Source organism: Chamaea fasciata, unplaced genomic scaffold, assembly GCF_029207755.1.
Source record: "Chamaea fasciata isolate MVZ Bird 193981 ecotype frontalis unplaced genomic scaffold, bChaFas1.0.hap1 SCAF_7, whole genome shotgun sequence".
Lineage (NCBI taxonomy): Eukaryota > Metazoa > Chordata > Aves > Passeriformes > Sylviidae > Chamaea > Chamaea fasciata.
The window spans coordinates 48,527,850-48,549,235 of record NW_027094092.1 but is presented as its reverse complement, the minus strand read 5'-3'; the positions used below and the strand labels follow the sequence as shown (position 1 = coordinate 48,549,235).

General features: G+C 44.6%; 2 protein-coding genes and 1 non-coding gene across 3 annotated transcripts in view; 2 read left to right on the top strand and 1 right to left on the bottom strand.

Annotated features, from left to right (window-relative positions):
* Nucleotides 1–1,810: 1,810 nt before the first annotated feature.
* GLRX5 (glutaredoxin 5) lies at nucleotides 1,811–9,397 on the bottom strand. The gene is made up of 2 exons (XM_066188746.1): nucleotides 9,059–9,397; nucleotides 1,811–3,197 (listed from the first exon to the last, which is right to left on the bottom strand). Exons 1-2 carry the CDS (start codon nucleotides 9,366–9,368, stop codon nucleotides 3,019–3,021), a joined length of 489 nt encoding a protein of 162 aa, XP_066044843.1. The 5' UTR covers nucleotides 9,369–9,397; the 3' UTR covers nucleotides 1,811–3,018.
* Nucleotides 9,398–12,313: 2,916 nt separating this feature from the next.
* LOC136292901 (small Cajal body-specific RNA 13) lies at nucleotides 12,314–12,586 on the top strand. The gene has a single exon (XR_010721984.1). It is a non-coding gene; the product is annotated as a small Cajal body-specific RNA 13 (non-coding RNA).
* Nucleotides 12,587–20,682: 8,096 nt separating this feature from the next.
* SYNE3 (spectrin repeat containing nuclear envelope family member 3) overlaps nucleotides 20,683–21,386 on the top strand; it is a 66,201-nt gene continuing 65,497 nt past the window's right edge. Inside the window, exon 1 of the mRNA XM_066188745.1 lies at nucleotides 20,683–20,782. The gene's annotated coding sequence lies outside the window, so the exon portion shown is untranslated. The remainder of the gene's footprint in view (nucleotides 20,783–21,386) is intronic.

Sequence of the window (21,386 nt, the reverse complement as noted above, 5' to 3'; positions counted from 1 at the left end):
ATGTCCCCATTTTCACTGTTGGCTGTCCTCAGGAACTTCAGTCGGCCTTCCCAAGGCATGCTCTTGGCCACCATTACCTCTTGGGTCTTCATTTTAGGGCAGAAGAAGCTAGGAAGAGCAAGCAGCTGTAGCGGCTTCCCCCATCCCCTCCCTCACCTCCTGTGACAAGCTGCTCCTCCTGGGGTGAAAAAAAAGTCACCCTTTCCTCCACAGAACCTGTCATATCCTCCTGACCACAGATTCCTTATGGATCCTTCCAGCTGGCACCAGCCCCCCAGCATTAACTCAGCACACTCACTGGTTGTCACCCCACACTCCAGTATTATCAGTTGCCTTCTCCCCCTGCCTAAAAGCATGAGAAAGGCAGGTGCAAATCTGTCCTCGAGGAAGGCATGGGATTTTTCCTCAAAAAAATCAGTTTATCTATGGCATTCCTTTGGGACTGGAAGCACATGCTCCCTTTTGCCTCTAGTCTGAGGGGGAGCAGAGTGCACAACACTGCCCATCTTCTAAAATGATCCCCTAGAACTAATTTCTTGGGGAAAATACTCTCAATCAACAACAAAATAAAGCTCTTGGTAAGCATCTGAAGTTTACAATCTAAGTAGACGGTCTTTTTTTTATTGCAGCTGGTTTAACATTTTTATAATTTTATAAATGTAGAATGACTGCTCATGCACACATTGGCCGGAAATGTATGGCAGCCCGAAGTCCCAATTTCATTCTCCACTGTGGCTTTGTCACACACACTTTATGGAATCACTGTTGCTTTTACTTGCTCAATAACATGTTCCAGACAGATAAAGATTGATATAAACACTACTATGTATGTTATGCAAAGGTTTAATCAAGTAATTAAAATCTAAAGAGGGAAAGAAAGTAGAAAAACTTCCATGGTTTTTAAAAGCAGGAACTCATGCTGGGAGAAAAATTTTGCTGCATAGAGGATAAAGACTACCTGACAATGCTGAAGTTCCCTTAATGTCAAATTGCTGACAGATGTTTCTGAAAAATATTCAGTTTGTGCAGAAAACTACAGAACGGTGAAACAGCAGATCTGGGGATTTTTTTTTTTTAAATAGATTTATTTAGTAGTCAGACTAAGAGTTAACTATTGAAGCAGAAAATAATTAAATTTTCTTCATTACCTTTTTGTTTATTGGGTACATTCATTTCAATAGGTAAACACAAATAACCAAAGACTTTTTTTTTCTTTTTCTAAACATTGTTTTACATTCAGAATGGCAAAAATTACTTGTGGTTAGTCATAGGAAAGTTCATTTAATCTGAATTCAAATGCTCAGAACAAACTTTCATCAATACTTTAAGCTTTGTGTGATGTGATGTGGCACATGAACAGAAAAACTCTTGCACTCACACCTCCATACCCTACAGCCACAGGTGACTGCCTCAAGTGGAACTCCCTCCTACACAGTGGTCACACAGACCTGCTGTGGTGACCAAGAGAATACACACAACACACACGCTGTATTTAATCCTGCTGACCCTGACTGCATTATAACTATGTAGCAGGCTCACTGTTATCAGTTTGGTAAATCCTAGGCAGAATGTTCTAGTATAGTTTCTCCACTGCTTGCTCAAGTGGGCAGGAGAGATTTAGAACCAGAACTTGCACCAAATCCCTCCTGTCTTCAGATTCCAGTCCTGTTCTTGTCTTTCACTGACCATTTATAATTTCTTCTTTCTCCAAGACACATTTTATATCCTATGCAGTGGAGAACATCTTAGGCTTCAAATCAAAAGTAGTATCAGTTTCATTAGACATTTAAAATAAAGAGCAACTACTGTAGACAATCAACATAAAACAGTTTATTTCCAACCATTTGCCTAATTCACATGCAGACTGGTTTATATTAATTAAACTGCAATCAAAAATAGCTTGGTTAGCTTTTAACCTTAGAATATTGCCACAGAGCTGAAGCTACACTGGTTAATATAATTTATTTTTTTTTTTTAATTTAGAGAAATGTGGTTTGGTAGGTACTGAACACTTCAGAGACTTTCCACAAATAAATATTTATCTTTCAGTAATCTCTCTGCTGCACTCACCCACATGAACATTTAATCAGTAAATCCCATGTTTGAAGACTATATTCTCCTGAGCACATCAGTCAGGAGAAAACACTTGGAAATGCAACAAATATAAAAAGATAACAAGCAAATAATACAAGATTACAGTAATAACTGAAGTATTCTCCTGTACTTTTTCAAAGTAGAATACTGAAACCTCAAACAATTCCCACATTTTAGCACTGACACAGAACTGCCATACACAAAGTATATAAGCACGGGGAAAAGCTGTTTTGCAAGAGGTAGAAAAAGTTTTATAAAATATTTAGGCACAATTCTCAGCAGTTTTAAAAGCTATCAGAAAGTTACAAAGTAATAATGACCACTATACATGTTCTTGTACAAGTTCTCTTTATTTTTACCTGTTGGAATAAAAGTATATTTCATGCACTCTCATATAATCTTTTTTCTTCTATATTGCTGGAAAGCTGTTTTTCTCCTATATTGTATGTGATTACACAGGTTTGACAGGCTCTCAGGAAGTCTTATCACCAGGAGTTAAACAGAAAAACAGATGCACTATTACTAAATGCTTTTTCAAGAGAAGCAAGGGAATGCGAATGCTGTTTGTATAGGTTCACGTATCAAAGAACAGAGAATCACACATGTAAAATCCATAAAAATATTATTAGTTCTTTTGGTTTACTCCCATCTCAATGAAGAAGAGCGTTTTTACAAGTGATCTTTTTTTAAAACACAAATTTTCACAAACATTTGCTTTACAGTGCAGTGGTTATACTCGAATTCTCACAATACCCATAAATCAAAATACCAAGATCACTACATTTACCATGAGCTAAGAGACATTCACTTAGTGTCAGTTCAAACAGATGCCTTCCTCAACCTAAAGTATGTAAGGCTTTATGGGTAACAAGTTCTCATCGAAGATTTGCTTTATTCCTGTCACAGCATCTTTTTTTGCTCATTTTACTTTTTCTCTTGGTCTTTCTCTGCATCCAGAAGTGCTGAACGGATTCCTAGTTTCTTCAGCTCTTCTACAAGATCTCCATTCTGATGCATCTGGAGGAGTATATCACAGCCACCAACAAATTCACCATTGAGGTACACTTGTGGGATGGTAGGCCAGTTGGAGTAGTTTTTTATTCCTGCATAAGAAAAAAAAAAAAATTAGGTTTCCCCCTTCTCTTAATATAATGGTATTTCAAAAGGAATGCATTGCTTCCACCTGACTCTGCCACTGATATTCAAATTTCTTTCCCATAAAGGCAAAAAGATATCTATGTAACAGGAGCACTATCAGAAAAAAAACCTACGTTAGTTACGTTTGTTTCTCACCCCAACTCAAAGACGTAAGCTGAAAGATATGGAGTCAGCTCCTATACTGACTTCAAGCGGAAACTGGAAAAACATCTCTTTTTACACCCAAAAAGAAAATACAACTCTTTCAAACAATTACAGAAATGAGAAGTATTGAAAAATATTGAGAACTGATTACTTTCCTGTTGTATTTCCCAGAGGGACTTTAAAATATACTGAACTCATACAGTTACACTTATTCCTGCAATTTCAATTGCAAGATACATTTGCCCCTGTAGAGGCCTTATGAATTTCAAATTGCTTTATCTTTCAATGCCAGACCTTACAGCACATGGGAGGGGCACAAAGGCTGAAGAGCCTTTAAAAGTACTCATTTGACAAAACACAGCTCAAGTCACAATTATGAAGCAGAGAATTAAAGTTTAAAAGTATACTTCACAGAGGACAGATGTAAGACCACCCAAAAATATAAACTGATCAGCTGATACACACTGAAACCAGCTCGCACTTAGACATCACACAGAAGAATCTTTGTATCTAATTTGCCACTTTTTAAATGACCCTTCACACAGAGACATTATTTTTGTGGCAGAGGAAATAGCTAAAACCTATGGCTGCCTATTTTTATAACACAACCACAAGCATTTGATTAGGTGACAAGTTTGGAATTCAACATTTTTATGTATTTTGAACATGCAGTGCCTGCAATTTTTCTGCCAAAGGCATGAAAGCCCATAAAGCAAACTTAGAGCCCACTCACCTTGGAAGCCAACCTCCCACTAACAAATATTAGACCTGAGTAGCTGACAGCACAAGAGAATTTGTTTTCCCCTTAGAAAACATTTTAGTCTCTAGAGACTAAATGGGCAAAACCCAAAATACTTGAGGTAAAAAAATAACCATGTAAGGAAATTATGCTTGCTTTATTGGAATGTAAGCCACTTTCTTTTTTAATAAATATGTATATGTGCAAAAATATATAGTGGGATTGTTCCTTTAATGTATAAAAGATGCAATATAGCTAATATTTCCCCTTAGCAAAATACAACATGCTTAAAAAATCCACTAAAATAATAGTAAGCTAGAAAAAGATCGTTGTGACTGTTACTAATCACTACATATGTCAGCTAAGAGATTTTATTCTGACTTCAGATTTTGTGCATAGACCACCAATGTTTTGTAAGCCCAAACTAGAAAGTTTAGCATATAAATTAAGTCCAAAAGGAACCCATAACCATCTAACTTCCATCACCACTTGTAACTTCTTCCTTAGTTTGCAGAATTTCTAAACTTTGATGTCAACTTGCACTTAGCAATACTTTTCTTAAATGCTCTTTAGCCTTTGAGTACGCCAAACTGCTTAAACTGTCCTAAATATCTTCTAACGCATCAAAGTTTCAATGAAAAACTGTGTTCCATAATTAAGACATGCCTAAGGATGACCCTGGTCAAAGAGCCACTGCCGATTTGAACTAGGGCTCATTTTTCTTAAGGTACTGCAATGGTAAACATGAATTGAGAACCAAGGGCTCTACACAATAAACCTACTGCTAACGAGCATTCCAAGGCAATGTTTACACCAGTATTTCTTGTACAGAAATATTTTCTTCAAGGACCCAACTGCACACACATACAAGCACTGATAGCACTTTCAAGGACCCATCCAGCTTCAGATAAAAATAAGAATACCATCAACCTCATTTTCTCTGTGTGCTGCATTTCACATGCTGGACAAGCTGCTTTAAATGCCTCTGTGCTGGGGCTCTCCCAGGTCACAAACTGAATGCTCCTTGCACTGGCCACCCAAACCTCACCTCAGGGCAGTTTCTGACACTGCTGCAGTGGTGTTAAAGCAAGTTAGCCTGGGCAACGCTTGCTGCACTAGGGATGCATGTTTGTGATGATTCTTTTGGACATCCCAAGGGATCTCCAGCCCTCCCCCCTCTGCAGACTGATTCCTTGCTGTACTTCAGAAGCTGCAGCTTCTGCTCTGAACTGCTGTTTACTTTGGAAAAACACACTCACGGGTCAGGGGTTCAGTCTGACAGCTGTGGTGGCACATTTAAGGTAACTGTGAAACCAGATCAGTGGAAAGAGCTACTGAAACAGGTACTCAGCTCACTCCCACCCCTCTCCCCAGCTCCAGTTACCAACTCTCAGCCTCTCTTGGCAGCATTGGCACTAATGAAGGATGGGCCACATCAAAAAACTGACTCAAAGAACACTCATTTCTGCCACACTTGCTCCAGAAAAGCAACATGTTTTCATGGACATCACAGAATCATTAAGGTTGGAAAAGACCTCTAAGATCATAGAATCCAACTGTTAACTCAGCGCCACCATCATTTACCAGTAAACCATACCCCCAAGCGTCATGTCCACATGCCTTTTAAACACTTCCAGGGACAGAGATTCTAACACTTCCCTGTACATCCTATTCCAAAGCCTGAGTACCATTAGCACTGATACAAGCTTTACTGAGGGAAGGCTAGCCAAGAGTGGGAGAAAGGATCAAGAACACCTGCTTGGCAGCATCCCATGCTCAGACAAAGATAACAAAGAAAATATTCTGAGAGTGAACTACCCCAGCAGTTTAAACCACCAATTTTCCAGTATGTAATCCCAAACTTCTCTGCCTCAGTGACTGGAACCAGTCTAACGCCGTCCATCAGCTGAGAGCCGACTTAAGAGAAACCTTAATTGCCATGGAGCCCAAAAGAGCGCCAAGGTCTCCTAAACCAGCTTTGATAAGGAAGAATTTGTGTCTGGGAAGTGTATCTTCAGCTCAAGCTCAGATGGATCACATGAAGTACCATTAACTTCAGTCTCACAGATCTGAATTTTTAAGTTAAGAGGCAAGCAGGGGAGTTGTTTTAACTTTACAGCTTGCCACATTTTAGCTCCAGGTACATTGCAGCAGTTGAACTAGCTAAAAATAAGGTGTTTCAAAAGATACAGGCAAGAAACCAACAAGCAATCCAGACACACCTGAATTCTCCAACAGCCTGCCTCTACTACAATGTATAAGCACGCATACATTCAAAGACTGAAGTTAGGTTCAGATGTACACAAATCTGGTGGCTAGCTCTCATACAGCAATCTCCTTGCAGATCAGTCTTTTGCTGATGCACTTGATACTTTCACAGCTAAAGGCTCCACAGCCCCTCACTAGCCCCCCTGCATGCAGTGCAGACTATGTTCACAGAGAGAGCCTAGGAAAGGCTCACAGGCTGCAGATCTGTTTGGCACTCAAGGCCAGATCCTGGCCTTCAGGCAGTAACTGCTGAAGTACAGTTGGCAACTTGGAGAACTACAACTTTGAGCAGCCCTGTCCTCTCCTCTGTCAGAGATTGCCACCCACAGAAGCAGGCACATCCTGGCTTTTTAGGGTGCAGTAGGTAATACAGTTGAAGCAGTACAAGAATTCTGCTGCCCTTGAAAACAGCTGTGTCGTTCGTCATTCCTCAGCTCTTCAAGGCTCCGTTCTTAATGCTGGCTCTGGCACTCAGCTCACAATACGAACTGCTACTCCAACTTGCAGGTCCAGTGATCCAGTTAATAAACTGAGCTGGCCCTCTGCACAGTTGGACAGGTGTCAAAGCTGATGCATGGAAAGGAACAGAACAACTTTTTTAAGCACCTGAGAACCAGCAGGATATTGTGCAAGGGTACACTCTGTAACTGCATTCTATGTAGCTTAGACACTGGAGGGCTGGATCAAGACACTAATTTCAATTTAAAGCTCTGGCAGCCAGGAGGGCAATAACCTCTCTCATTACCTAGCACAAGCCTGAGATCATGTGGAGGAAAAATTTAGGCTACACAAAACAAAATACTATCTAGTCACATGGTGAAGTGCTCAGAGACTAAAACTTATAAATGCACTCCCCATTCAGAAGCTCAGAAAAGCCCCCTCAACCAAAAGTGAAATGCTGATGGTTTGATTCCAGGGTTTTGTTTCCTTCTGTTTAGTTTATGAGTTGAGGGGAAAAATGAGATTAAGAGATTACAATTAATAAATTCAGATACGAAAACAAAGTTTAGAAAATTACCATTATTTGTTCACTTGCAAAGGCAGAGGAAGATGTACTGGAACAAAATCAACCTTCATTAACAAAAGATTTCATTACACAGAAATTCCAGTAAAAGCTTTTATACCAGACCAACTATTATTTGAATTGTGTTATATAGTTGTGAATTGAAACGCAGACAAGGACTGGAAAAAGCAGCCTTCTAGCTAAGAGGCAATGAAAAAGTCTGAGTCATCTGAGTTAGTCAGATGACACCAAAAACAAAGGAGAACAAAGTCACCTGATACATGCCAGCACGTGGCTTTACAGCGTATTTTAGTGTATTCTGGACAAGAACTGTTAATGCCACACACCTACAAGACTAATTACTATGTACTTATTTGTAAGTTTTTTTGGTTTTAAAACTTTCTCAAATAACCACATAGAACTCAACAGTAAGCTATGCATACTGAAGAGGGAAACATATAAAGCATTACCAGAACTGATTACTAGCCTTCCCCAACTGGCAACAAAACCTTATATAGACTAGCTACTACCACTTGTGCAGTAGTGGTGAAACTATTATGAAATATTTCTTGTGCAAATGATTAGCATAAATTTGTACTTTATTAAGAGAATCCCAGCAGGCAGTACCAGCTGGGAATCAAGTAGTACAAGTCCAAGCCATACATGAAATTCCACCATACTGTTCACAGGGAAGACAAGAGCTAATAACGACGTATTTCAGGGGTCTCTCTATCTCTGAACCAGGCAAGGCAGCGTGGCACCAAGAGCCCGATCTCCAAGCATCACCCTGCACACACAACTGCGCTGTGCTGATAACTCAGGCCTCTTGAACACGGGGAGGGTCACAAAAACCAAACCAGGGCGTTTGGGCAGCAACCTCAATGGCACATCTCTGTGATACACTTCTAGTTCTACTAACACCCAAACAGAATCAGAGAATTAATTAGCTTAGAAAAGACCTCTGAGATCATCGAGTCCAACCCATGATTGAACACCACCTTGTCACCTGGACCACGGCACAACGTGCCACGTCCAGTCTTTCCTTTAGCACCTCCAGGGCCCGGCGACTCCAACACCTCCCTGGTCAGCCCATCCCAATGCCTAATCACCCTTCCTGCGAATAAATTCCTCGCAGTATCAAACGTGAAACTCCCTTGGCACAACTAACGACTGTCCTCTCGCCCTGTCGCTTGTTGCCCAGGGGAAGAGGCCGATCCCCACCCGGCAACAACCTCCCTTCATGCGGCTGTAGGGAACAGTAAGGTCCCCGGTGCCATGCACCAGGGCTCCCTCCAGGGCTAACACCGCCGAACTCCCTCAGTCACTCCTCACAGGACATGCGCTCCAGATCCTTCCCCAGCTCCGCTGACCTTCCCCCCACCATGGTGCCCTCGTTAAAAAAGAACAGAGCCCAAGCCAGCCCAGCCAACAAAGCAAGAAGAGGCAAGTCAGAGGCGGGACAAGCGGGCAGGGGCCGCTCCCACAGTGCCCGAGGTCGGGGGCGTTCAGACAAGCCCGACCTCCCGGCAGCTCCCGAGGGCCCTTCCCACAGGGAACCGGCCCCGGCTCTGCCCCCACCGGAGCCGGCTTGGGCTGCACAGGGCCCGGGGAGGCGGCACCCAGAGGTGACCCCGGCCCGGCCCGGCGCTGACCTTGGCGGAGGTCGGGGTCCTGCAGCACGTCGTGGGCGCGGTAATCCTCCACGCCGTGCAGCCGCAGGATCTGCACCACGGCGTTGCTGAAGCCGCAGAGCGGCTGCGCCGGGCTGCCCTTCATGAACACCACCACCGGGTGCTCCCGCACCAGCCGCTCCACCGCCTCCCGCGACCCCGAGCCGCCGCCGCCCTCAGCCCCGCCGCTCTCCCCGGCCGCCTGACTGAGCGGGCGCCCAGCCCGGCCCCGCAGAGCGGCGGCGGCGGCGGCGGCCCCGATCCGCCACCCGGTCCGCACCGCCGCTCTCATCGCCCCGCCGCACCGCTCCCGCACCGCCCGCCCATTGGCGCACGGCGCGACGGGCCGCCGGGGAGCTTTCCTCGCATAGGCGCAGGCACCCGCCAATCAGCACCCATAGCCAATAGTGCTGGGATATAGAGGGACTTGTCCCGCCCAGCAACCCTGAGGTGGCTTCGCTTTCCTAGTGGAGAGAACAGAACCGCTGCGGCTGCATTGGGAGAGGGACCTGTCAATCCAACGGGGGTGGGTTAATTCCGCCCCCTACGCGGACGCGATTGGTCAGACCGCCCCGGGGCGGGGTTTTCTCGAATGCTCGGGCGGGCGATTGGCGTGAGGTTTTTTCCGTTTCCGGGTGGCGGCCGCACGCGTGGGGTTCTGGTGCTGGTGCTGCCCGGGCTCGGCGCCATCCACGGCATGGACGGGCCCCGCTTCCCCGGCCGCACCCCACCGTCGGCTCCGCGGGAGGGCCGAGCAGCACGGCCGAGAGGCCTTGCCGGGAGGCCGCTGCTGTGCTCAGTCTCTCCCTGGGGGCCCTCGAAGACCCCCGGGCCGTGCCGGCGCTGCCGGCCCTCAGGCAGGCTCTGGGTTTTATCCCGCCGGCCCTTCGGTGGTGCAGGCGGTGGTGGAGGTCCCTCGGGTCGGGGCTGTCTGGGGGCCAAGGGAAATCCGTGGAGAAGGGGCGGATGGAGGCGCTGCGCTGGAGTGTCGCCGACTGTGCGGGGTGAAGCCGCGATGCTGAAGCGTGCCCGGGGCGCGGGTGGCAGCGGGGAAGCCGCTCTCGGACGGGCAGCGCCCTTCAGTCGACAGCTTCTGTCCTCGTAGGCGGCGGAGGCTGAATGTGGGCAGCTGGCAAAGAGCTGCATGGGTCTGTTTCCTTTCCTGGCTTTGGCTGTGTCCGGGGACCGATGTGACTGCGTTCATTTGCCCGGGTTTGGTTGATTTTTGATGGGATGAAGCAGGCGGTTTGTCCCTGAGAAAGCAGCGGTGCTTTGCATGCTCGGGTTTGGTGCTGAGAGGGGAGACCCGAGTAGTTTTGCACGGCTTGACTTGTCACCCGAGCAGCTGCCAGGGCTAGCGGCGGGGTGGGCAAATGGGAGCAAGATTGGGCTGGCTGGCTGCCTGCGCAAAAGGATGGTTCAGTTGGTGCTGGAGCAAGGGCAGAACTGCCTCATGGTAGCCAGAGTTGGATTTGGAACGTTTCCTGCAGACGGCCGTCTGTGCAGCCAGTTTTGCTTGGTCTCCTGGGCAGAGGCCGTATTCTTTCCAAGAACTTGGCGCAGAGCGTGGCGGTCTCCTAAAGGATCAGGGCCTATCCTGTAAGTACAAGAAATTCTTGAATAGTTTTCCTCTTTACTAAAATAGAGTCTCTCACAAATAACAAGTCACAGTGTTTTGAGTTATAATTTATATTGCAGCTGTAGCATCTGGACTTTCGGTACATTAATGACCATTTGTCTTATTTACATTTGTAAGGAAAAGAACTTTTACCATCCACTTCTGTTGTGAGAGCTTTGTAAATAAGACCAGCTTGTTTTAAATATTCAGAAGAGTGCTTACCTAATTCTTGTATTTTGTGAAATCCGGCTGATGCTTGAGTGACAACTTTGTTTTAATTTTTTTGAAGCCACCCTCAGGATCGCTTCTGTTGCCTTTTATTTAAATTTATTAAGAACAGATTCTAAAGGGAATAGTTGCATACTTGCCCTTTGTCATCCCATGTGAGTTATTGTAGTGGTTTGAAAGCAAAACAAATGAGAGGCTTCAAGTCAGAGACAATTTAATAGGAAAAAAGGAAAGAAAGTAAAATAAAATAGATGCAATAATACAAAAGACCACTCACAGAGTCAGAATACAACCTGAGCAGAGTGATGGAAGCAGTCCAGATGAGGTGGTCTTCCTGAAGCAGTGATCCTGTAGAAAGGTCTGGTAGCTCGGGTCCTCTGGGAATCCAGTGGGTAAGCGCCCCTCTGGTGTTCAGAGTCTCAGCTTATATCCAGGCTGGAATGCTTGGTTTCTCCCTCTGGGCGGAGCATCCCACAATGGGATGGTGAGTCATGTGATAAGGCCTGATGGGCCCATTAACAGGAGGTAGTCCAGGAGGGGGTTATCTGTGAGCTGTGTAGCAAAGGTGCTGATGGCCCATTAACAGAAGATAAGCCAGAGTGGAGGAGGCAGGGAGCACTGCCTCACCTGGTTTCAACAGTTCATGAAGATGGTGATAGAATATACTTCAACCCAGGACAGTTATGAATAAGAACAGTGTTGCTGCAGTATTTAAAAGCAGATTTATTTATGAGGAAATACTTTCCATGTTTAATCTGAAGGCAAAGTTCATATGTTGTGTTGCTGATGAATACAATGTATTTTGTGAGTTGGTATGTTTTGCTTTCAACAAAACATCACAAGCCAGGCTCAGCCATGGTGATCAAGACACAGGAGTGTTTTCTTTCTTGCGGTTAATGTTATGATTAGCATAGTGAAGGTTGTGCAGTATGAAAAAAAAATGTCCCGTTTGTGCTAGATGGAACTGCAGTAACTTATGCAGAGCAAAAGTATGTTTTCCTATTTGTTGGACTGTTTCAATATACAAAGACATAATAAGCGTTAAATGTAATATCCCAAGTGGTCTCTTTTTCATTTTAATCAAGTATAAAGACTCCTGCCACTTTTAGATCCTGGGGAGTCAAAGTGGAATTAAATAAAAATTGATTGACAAGAAAGGTATCTTTTTATTCCTAAAGACGACTAAGTGGTTTTTCTTTCAACGAAATATTTGGCTGTGAACAGAATACTGAGATATTTACCTTCTTGAATTTTGTCCTAGCCATTTCTACAAAGGGATGGTTCGTTAAAAATAAGTAACATAAAGATGTCGGACTCAAGTGTAGTAAACCCTTGTGAGAATATATTCTTTCAGAAATCATGTAAGCGCAGCTTTAACACAGCAGTTGAATGCTCTGTAGTCTAAGAGGTGCCCTTGGTTGTTGGTACCCTGGGCATACCAGGCTTGCAGAGAGAGCAGCAGCGGGAGGAAGCCGAGGCATGACTGCCAGAGCGCGGCAGCGACATGCGCAATATTCCTTCGACAGTCGCCACTCTGTTGCCACGGAGATAATGACTTTGCCCGTGTCATTATTGATCTACCAACAGTAAGAGCAATTTTGCAGTCTGATATTGTTTAGCAAATAGAGTAACGTCTGCTGAACACTGAAAACACTGCTATAAAATGCTGGAAAGCTTCTCAGAAGTCTTGTGTACTAGGTTAAATAGAAGTACTGAATTTGTACTCGCTGCAGTTTTACAAGATCAGCCTGTGAGATATTAAGCTTAACAGAATGCTCTTTAATAAAATATTTAGTATGGTGAAATGCTTTTGGATTATGCAATATGCTGCACTCAATTAGAGGATAAACACTTTTACCTACTGATAAGACTTAAAACATTTCGTCCATGTACACTCTAGAAACGGATAATTATGTCACCAGGTCCCATCTTCTTCTGTTAGTCTAAGTGAAACTTTTTGTGTTTTCCAGATAATGATTTAAACCATCTGTTCAGAAGAAATATTAATGGGATTCCCATGAGACTCCTGACATTTTGCTGATGTTCCTGTTAGAAGACCTACCACCTCATTTTGAAAACACTAATAAAAGCACCAGTATTCAAACTGCAGGGCTTAAATGCTCACAGTCATAAACTGAGTTAACTTCAGGCATTCTACTCCAGAACAGAATTATGATCTATAAATCTGTGATTTGTTCTCACATGGTGTACAAGGAGGTGGACATCCAAGAATGATACTGCCAGCAAAAAGGTTTTTATTTGTTTTTAAAAAGGGGAGGGCTAAGTTAGCTAGTGGGAAAGAAAAGTCTCATTTTAGCTTATCATAACAGGGCACGTCTTCATGTTCAAGTCTGAAATCTCTGTCATTCTCAGTTGTGATAGTGACTGAAAATGAAGTCCCTTGTTGTGCCCTAACAATTGAGCTCTGTTTAGGTGGGGGGTTTTTTTGTTGTTGTTTGTTTTTTTTATTGGCGTTTTTAAGTGGGATAGCTTGAGCTCCAGCTGTTTTTGCATGCCAGGTAAATAATCTGTGTAGCATCATGGTAACATCTGGCAGCACCAACATATCCTCAGTTTTAAGAGCATTATGAATGCTTAAAATGTACTTAAAATTCTGGGCTGCCTAAATCGTGAACACTGAAGACACATCTGTGAAAAGTTCCTGATTTAAATATTTTAAGAGTGTGCTAGTTTTAAAAAGATGTGCAATAAGCAGCAGGAACATAGAAATGCTGTGGAGGTTTTACAGGGAAATAGACATTTTGGAATCTAACTGCACCTGACTTCCTGTTTTGGATCTAACCTAGAGATCTATAAGCAAGTTTGTTTCTGAACTGGATTAGTAATTAAATAGTATCCATGGATTTATGGCATATTCCTAAGAGGGTGTTTGCATTAGCCTTAAAATACAAGTCCATTTAATAAATGAGAGAGGTGAAGAATATTTACAAAATGACCTGCATCAATTTAACTGATGGGGATAAACATGACCTAAGGCAGTTTTTTGATTTAAACATTGTAAAGATATCTTTGGCACAGAGGGATCATGGTAATCATCCAAGGAAAAATGTCTTGGGCCCACATTTAAGAAATAAAATGGAAGGTCATGGCCAGGGTTGAATGTGGACCTTTAAATGAGTCACTCATTAGACTTCATTTACTTCTTAATGATGCCAATATCACTGTGTGCCTCTTCTCACTGAGCTTTGTGGGTTGTGACACTGTCCTGATGCAAGGAGAAGTAGTATGACCTCTGTGATAGAGAAGCAGATTTATTCTTTGGGATAAGCAAGCTGCTTGCAACTGTTCTGGCATAGGAAAATCTGTAAGATCCTTGTTTTTGATTTGCAGATGGTAGTGGTTCTCAAGTCTTTCAGTGTTGTGGAGGCAGCATAATTTTATATGCATCTATTTCCATGCAGAACTGAGAAATACCACCTCTAATGAGAACACCTCTTGCCTCTTTTCATCCAGGAGTTAGGAGTGCCAAAATCTTTGACAGGCCTTAGAAAGAGACTGGGCAAACTCAAGAAAAAAATTGATCTGCCAGATATAAAGACACCATTATGATATCAAGTCCTGAGCCACAGAAGGCAAGGCAGTGGGATTGTAACTATATGCATGTCCTATTCTTTGCTTCCGGTGTGCTCACCTTTGTCCAGTGTCACAGAAACAGGGTCTTGGTCTCTGGAATGGAAATTTGTACAATTGTAATTTACTTGAAGTGCTGGAAATGTCTTGGCCTTCAGTAAGGCTGGGAAAACCCCAGGGCACTCACTGCCTGTAAGAAAGATTCTTGGGCCCTGGTTAAGGTCTGCGGGCACGCTCTGTCACAGCAGCGGTGACAGGGGTGCTTTCATTGGCTCAGTTTGTTTTAAAAACGTGCAGGCTACACCTGCACCTCTTGAGGCACAAGAGCATCTCTGATTATCGTGTGTGTCGTGACCACGAGGGGGCCCTGGCAGCTTCCGTCTGGGTGAGCCTGGAGTTTTATACACTGGTACACGAGCGGGGCTGATTGTTGGTGCCTCAGTGGTTACATCCCTTCTTGTTCAGCACTTCTGAATTACCTCTTTTATGTATATATACATATTTTTAATTACAGTATTTTGCTATGTAATTTTGAGGGATGCATCTTGTTACAAAAACTCAACTCAGCTTTAATAAATAGCACTGGCCATTTGATCTCCTCTGTAGCAGAAGGCAGATAGTACCAGACATGTCATCCTATGTGAGTTTCATCTGTATGAGCTATTTCCTCAAGTAAAAATTCAAGCGTTTTGCACACATCACTGTATTTGTAGAACAGAAGGAATTGGTATGCAGAATCTTAGTGATAAGGATTTTTTATATCTTAAAGAGTTTTTAAGCTTGGCACTACAATATTTCAATAAAGATTCTTTCTCTGCACACAGTTTAGTCTTTCATTTTTTTCTAGGAATGTGTGTTTGTGAAATCAGCAGGTGCTTTGAACTTGCTGTGCTTTAAATCCCTGCCTGCTAACCATAGATATTGATGTCATGTGTATGTTAAAAAGTGTCCATGAGTACAGTAGGACTATATTTTATCACTTGGTTTGCAGAGTTTTTATGTGATGTGAAGAAAATCAGACCCAAACATGTAGCAGAAACTTAAAATGGGAGAGGAGGAGTGGGTGTGTTGGGCATACTTGCATTTGTAATGTGTGCACTCAAAGACAAAGAGCAAAGTATCTCTTGTGGGAGGTAAAAATGCAAATTCTTAAAGGGGAGCCCAGAAACTTGAATTTTTAGATTGCTGCAGTTAATTAAAAACTTGTAAAACCAGAAATAACAATATACAGATGAGGGATGTTTGGGGGTTTTTTTGATGTTCTATAATGTTTTTACTCTCTGTTTTTGAAGTATGAAAATGTGTACATTTTGAAAATCTGACTTTTTAAAGAGTATTTCCATGCTCCATATAGATACAGTGATTCTCATTACTCTCACTGTGCACATACAGTGGTTTTATTGTTCATAACTCCATCACACAAACAGGTTTTTTGGGGGGATGATTATTAAGTATGCGTTTTAGAGGGCAAGCAGTTCTTTCATGGACCAGGCAGCTTCTCCACAAATGCAAGCATATGCATTTTTCCTAAATTTCCTTTAAAATAATTGCATGCTTTCTAATGCTTCCCTTTAATTTCTTGCAATTCAGTGATTGAAGTTTTCATCCTACAGTACTTTGTTTCCTTTTACTGCTTCATAGTAGCCTTCTTCCCTTGCTAATATCCAGGCAGCTGAGATTGCTCCCCAGCCTCACACAGATCGTAACTTGCAGAATAAAGAACTTGGCCCTGAAAGTTGTGTGTCATTTAATTGTAGCAGTTTTGTGTCTTGTATAAAGGCCTGCTTTATAATCAGCTTGACTTCATTTTAAACAGACAAACAAGCATTTTCAGCCTGGAAAAAAGCTCTGAGTTTCAGAACAATAGGTTTGCTTGTCACAGTGATGCTCAGATCACTCTGAATCATCCTTGGACTCCCTTTCTTATCAGTAGCCCTTTTGCTCTTGCTAGTCCTGGGAGCCAGGAGGAGACAAAAGTATGCCCTCACAGCTGTTTTCTGTCACTGTACTTTAGTTTGGGACAATTAGAGTAAGTGGATCTGTGCTGTGTTTTATGCGTAACTACTGTGGTGAATGATTTAAGGTCTGTGTGCCATGGAAGGAGGAAAGTAAAACTAAAGACTTCCTAGACTGACAGTCTTTTAAACACTGGCATGCAACAGTTTGGTGTAGCATGTGTTTCCCATCCTTTAAAAGACTAGATCTAAATAAATTGTTCTAAAAACCTGTTGTGTCTAGGAAAAGGGAGACTGATAAAGATGAAAGTGTAGCTCTAGACTACTGAGTCTCAGGGAAATTGGTATAACAAAACTGTGCTGGGAAGGGAACCAAGGAATAATTTTAATTATGGAATGTCACATCAACAGTTGTCTTTGCTCTCTGTTCAGAGGACTTTGGAGAGTATTTTCTTAAACTAGTTGTTGGCAACTTCTATAGTTAAAAAAAACTCAAAATATTTGTGGAGAATAGTAAGGAAAAAACCCCAATCCAGTGGAATTTGATACATGAGATTTGGCTTCAAATCCTGATTTTCATGGAGTCTTGGCTTCCCCTGGCTCATTTGCTGAGTACCAATAGGAGCATTGCTGTTACAAAAGTTAGCACTGCATCCTCCTAAACCTACAGCCTTCCATTTTGCTGCTGCTTCCTTCACACTTTCAGAGCACATCAAAGAGGCCCCTTGAGGTACTGGAATGTGCTATAAATTCTCCCTGGAGCCTTCTCTTCCAATATGGTCCTGCCTGTGTGTTGCTCAGTTAACTACAGTATCTCGCACCTAGCTATGAAAGTAATTGAACAGGACTGGACTTCTAGGCCAGCATTGAGAGTTCATTGGATGTGACCAGACTTAGAGTGTATCACACCATTTGTGAATTTGAAAATGTGGTAGTTCTTATTGAACATTATTGGAATTACAGTGTCCAATTTGCCCTGCATTTCTGTTCCTTGGTGTTGAATTTGCTCTCACTCAGAGTAAGCCCAGCTTTCCCCAGCCCCTCTTGATATCTGAGGCCAGTTGGGATGGAAGGGGTGTTATTTTTTTGCCAAACTTAATGCAACAAAAACGTTGGCTGTACTGTTAAAAGTGACAGGGTGTCAGAACTGATCCAGTAGCACATAGTCTCACTTCCCTGTGGAGGTAGTCAGTCTGTGCTCAGGTATGGGGCCAAATTAGTCAAAAGGTAGAGTCCAGCATATGCAGCAGGGAGAATGTGAAATGCTGGGTTTAAGTCCATGTGGTCTCTGGGTGAATAAAAGACAGGAAGTTAGCCTGGTTTGCCAGTGTAGTCCTTGGCCTAGTGCTCCTGAGGATATGTTGCTTTGGCATCAGCATTTACAGTTTATAGTTCTTGATTCCTCACTAACTGAGGGGAGAGTTCTTGTGTAGCAACTCCCCGCACCACCCACAAAAGCTCTCTGTCAAGCAATGTGCAACATCTAGTGGCTATAAAACAACACAAAACGTTGAGAAGCTCCAATATTGAAACCTCTCACGGTAAAAACATGTCACTGGTATACTGCACAGAAATGTCACTCTGCCAACAAATGCTGTCCCCTCCCACCCTGACTGCTATGTGACTCATTGTTTGAATAACAATTTTGTATTGCTGTACCCAAGCAAACATAAAGGAAAACATCCTAATATCTTGTAATACTAGTTTGTCATCAGTTATGAACATGAACATGAATAAATGGGTGTGTTATGCTAATGAGAGAGAGCAGCTACCCTGCAGCATTTTAAGTGGTTCTCTGATACCCTACAGACATCATGCAGGCCCTCCTGTGCAGTAAACCATGCCAACACCATTGTTGTATTTGTAGTATTTGGTGCTTTCCACCCAGTCTCTTGGGCATTCTGTTCATCACAGGAAATGCCTGAAAAATGCTATATACTCACTGACTAAATACTTGTGGTTTGGTTTATAGGCTGGGCTAACTGCTTCTAAAAATATATTCCTTTCTTCCAAAGAAAGAGAGCTAGGACTGCAGTTCTTTCCTTTTCAGAAGCCCCTCCACCCTTCCGCACTGCTTGCAGTCATTCTAACCTCCCCTTTGTCATTAAGGTGTGGTTTGTGGGCAGCTTTTTATTGTTTGGGTAATGCACCGAATGCTCATTTACTTAATGCCTGCTGTTTGCCTGTGTGTAGGGATTTTTCTAACTCAGCATGTACAAGCTGTTTGAGGGAGTAAAATCAGAGCCATGAAAGCCTCCACATGGGGAAATGCAGAAGAGAAGCTTCATTCAAGCAATTTTTAGATACAGTGATGTATTGTCCCCCACCAGCAAGCTTTCTGAATTCAGGGGTTTAAAAGGTCTAGGTATGCAAAGTAACTTCCTAGGGGGTGGTTTCCTAAGGAATTAATCACTGTCAGTAACAGTAGTTAGTCTACTCACCATAACTGAGTCCGCTTTCTAAAGGCAAATTCACAAGTAAGATTTTATATTCTCTGTCATCTATCTATTCTAGACACATTCCTTTGGAATGCAACTCTTTTGGATTGTATCCATTTCCTCACACTATTCCAAAGGTCACTGAGAGATAGTCAGCTCTGAATTACCATGGGCAAGGGCAGTTGCATAGGCATAGATTCAATTTTACACATTGTCTTTATGAACTTCCTCCAAGAAAATAGTCTGTCAAAGCCAAACTAGCAAATAAATTATTTTCCAGGTTAGATGAAAGGCTTAGCCAGAAACACAAAGAGATTACAGCATTCAGTTTCCCTCTCAGTGACAATTTAAAAGGTCATTGTCACCCTAAATTGTACCACTGCAGTATGCACTTTGGGCAGTCGAAGCTTCAAGGTCAGAACCAGCTGTAAAAGTGCACTCCTTACCATAAAATTCTGACAGAATTTCCTGTGACCTTTTCCACTGCTGGTGAGGGATAGGGATTCCTGATGCTTTGGGAGCAATATAAATACAGAGCTATTCCAGTTAAGAGCGTTGGCACGTGGATGGCAGATCACCTTGCTGGCTGTGGGCAGCAGTGAGCCCCTGAAGGCCCAGAGAACACTGGTGTGAGTCAGCCAACCTACCCGGCCTTAGAGAGCTGTTGTTGTCCCCTCCCGCTCGCACAACTGGGGAGCTCACTCTTTCTTCACTTTTGAACTACGTATCTCGAGGCTCTTGGCCACAGAACTGTTACGTGTAATCAGAGGTTTTTATCGCAAATAGCCCGTTTTTCTACTCGTTAGGCAGATGAGCCACCCAACTTCCCAGCACCAGAGGGCAGCAATATAACCCCTGCCAAAGAGGATGGTTTAGTGCTTTATGAAATACAAGCTTTTCACATGCTCATTCAGTTTGTTTACATTGTTGTTCAAATATGAAGAAGCTGTTCATTCTTTCCTCCTTCCCTCCCAGTGGCTCAGCACATAGGCCCTCATATGATTACAACTTTCTGATGCTGCAGATGGAGCACAAGATGTTAATGACTCTGGCTTCTCTCACTGGGCTACAGAACCGACGCTGTGGCTGGCAATACACCTCCACTGCTGCTCCTTTTGCTTCTGATTTTTTTTCCATAATTGAGCACACGCAGTAGGCTTTGTGCCTGAATCAGTACCACAGTTGGAAACAGGTTTTGTTTCCTTAGTTTTTGTAGATTTTTTTTCCCCCAAAATATCACTTCACGCATTCAGATGAATTCCTGTTGGCACTGCAAGTGGTGAGCTGGGGTTGTTTCATGCACGTGTGACTGCTGAGATGCAGGCTGCCTGCCTGCCTGCTCGCTGGCCATTCAAAAGAAACATTAAAAGACTTCCCCACGTGTTGACACGGATCGCTGGAGCTACCGGCACGTGCAAGGATCGCCCGGGGCTTGTCGCCCGTCGCCCGGTGTTCCGTGACTCCCAGAGCTCCGAGTCCCCCAGAACACGATACCGGGAGAAACTCAGCTTCTCCTCTTCTGCTGCTAAAAATAGCAGAGCGCGGTGCGCTCACCTGGCGCCCACAGCCGGCCGCCCGCCCGCCGCTGCCACCGCGCAAGGACAGCCCGGCCCGCTGCCCTCGGCGGGGGCTCCGCGGCCGGCGGCGCTGGCAGGGCGGGCCGGCCCGGCTTACATAACACCGCCCGCCGGGCCGGGCCGCGGCGGCGAGGGCGGGTCCTCCGCGCCGCCCCGCGCAGCCCCCGGAGCCGCGGGGCCGGTGCCGGGCGGCCCCGCCGAGGCTGAGCCAGCGCCCGGGCGGCCGCAGCGCGGCGGGGCAGAGGCAGCGCGGCCCTGGGGCTGCCCGCGGGGGAAGCGGCGGCGGCGGTGCCGCGGCGGTGAGTGGGACGGGCCCTGCTGCGCCGCTCGGGGCCTGTTGCGGCTGTTGGGGGGCTGCGGGAGGGAGAAGCGACGAGGCGGCGGCGCCTGGGACTGCACCGTCCCGTCCCGTCCCGTCCCGTCCCGTCCCGTCCCGTCCCGTCCCGTCCCGTCCCGTCGCTCCGGGCGGGAGCGCGGCGCAGGGCAGGCGGGCTCGGCGGGGCTCGCTGTCAACCCGCCCGGCTCCAGACCCGCCTCCTGTTGCTCGGCGCGCCGGGGCAAAACGCCGCCGGGACAGTCCGGTCCCCGCTCGGCCCCCGGGGCGGCCGCCCGGCTAACGGGGGAAGCGGGCACCGCCGGGGCCGCAGAGCGGGAGCGCCGGCAGGGCTTGTCCTTGCCAGGACAGCTCCGTGAGAGCTCCCCGTCTGCTCCCGATACACGTAATATCGGAGCTGCAGTAACTGCAGCATATCTCCTATCTCCCTAAGTAATATACGCTAAACGGGTAAAGCCTTTTATTTAGCTTCTTTCAGAAAATCGCATCTGCGAACGAGTGCCAGCCTGGTTCAGCACTTAGCTGCATTCTGCAACTTTTCTTCCTCAGATAGATGTCAGACTCTTGCC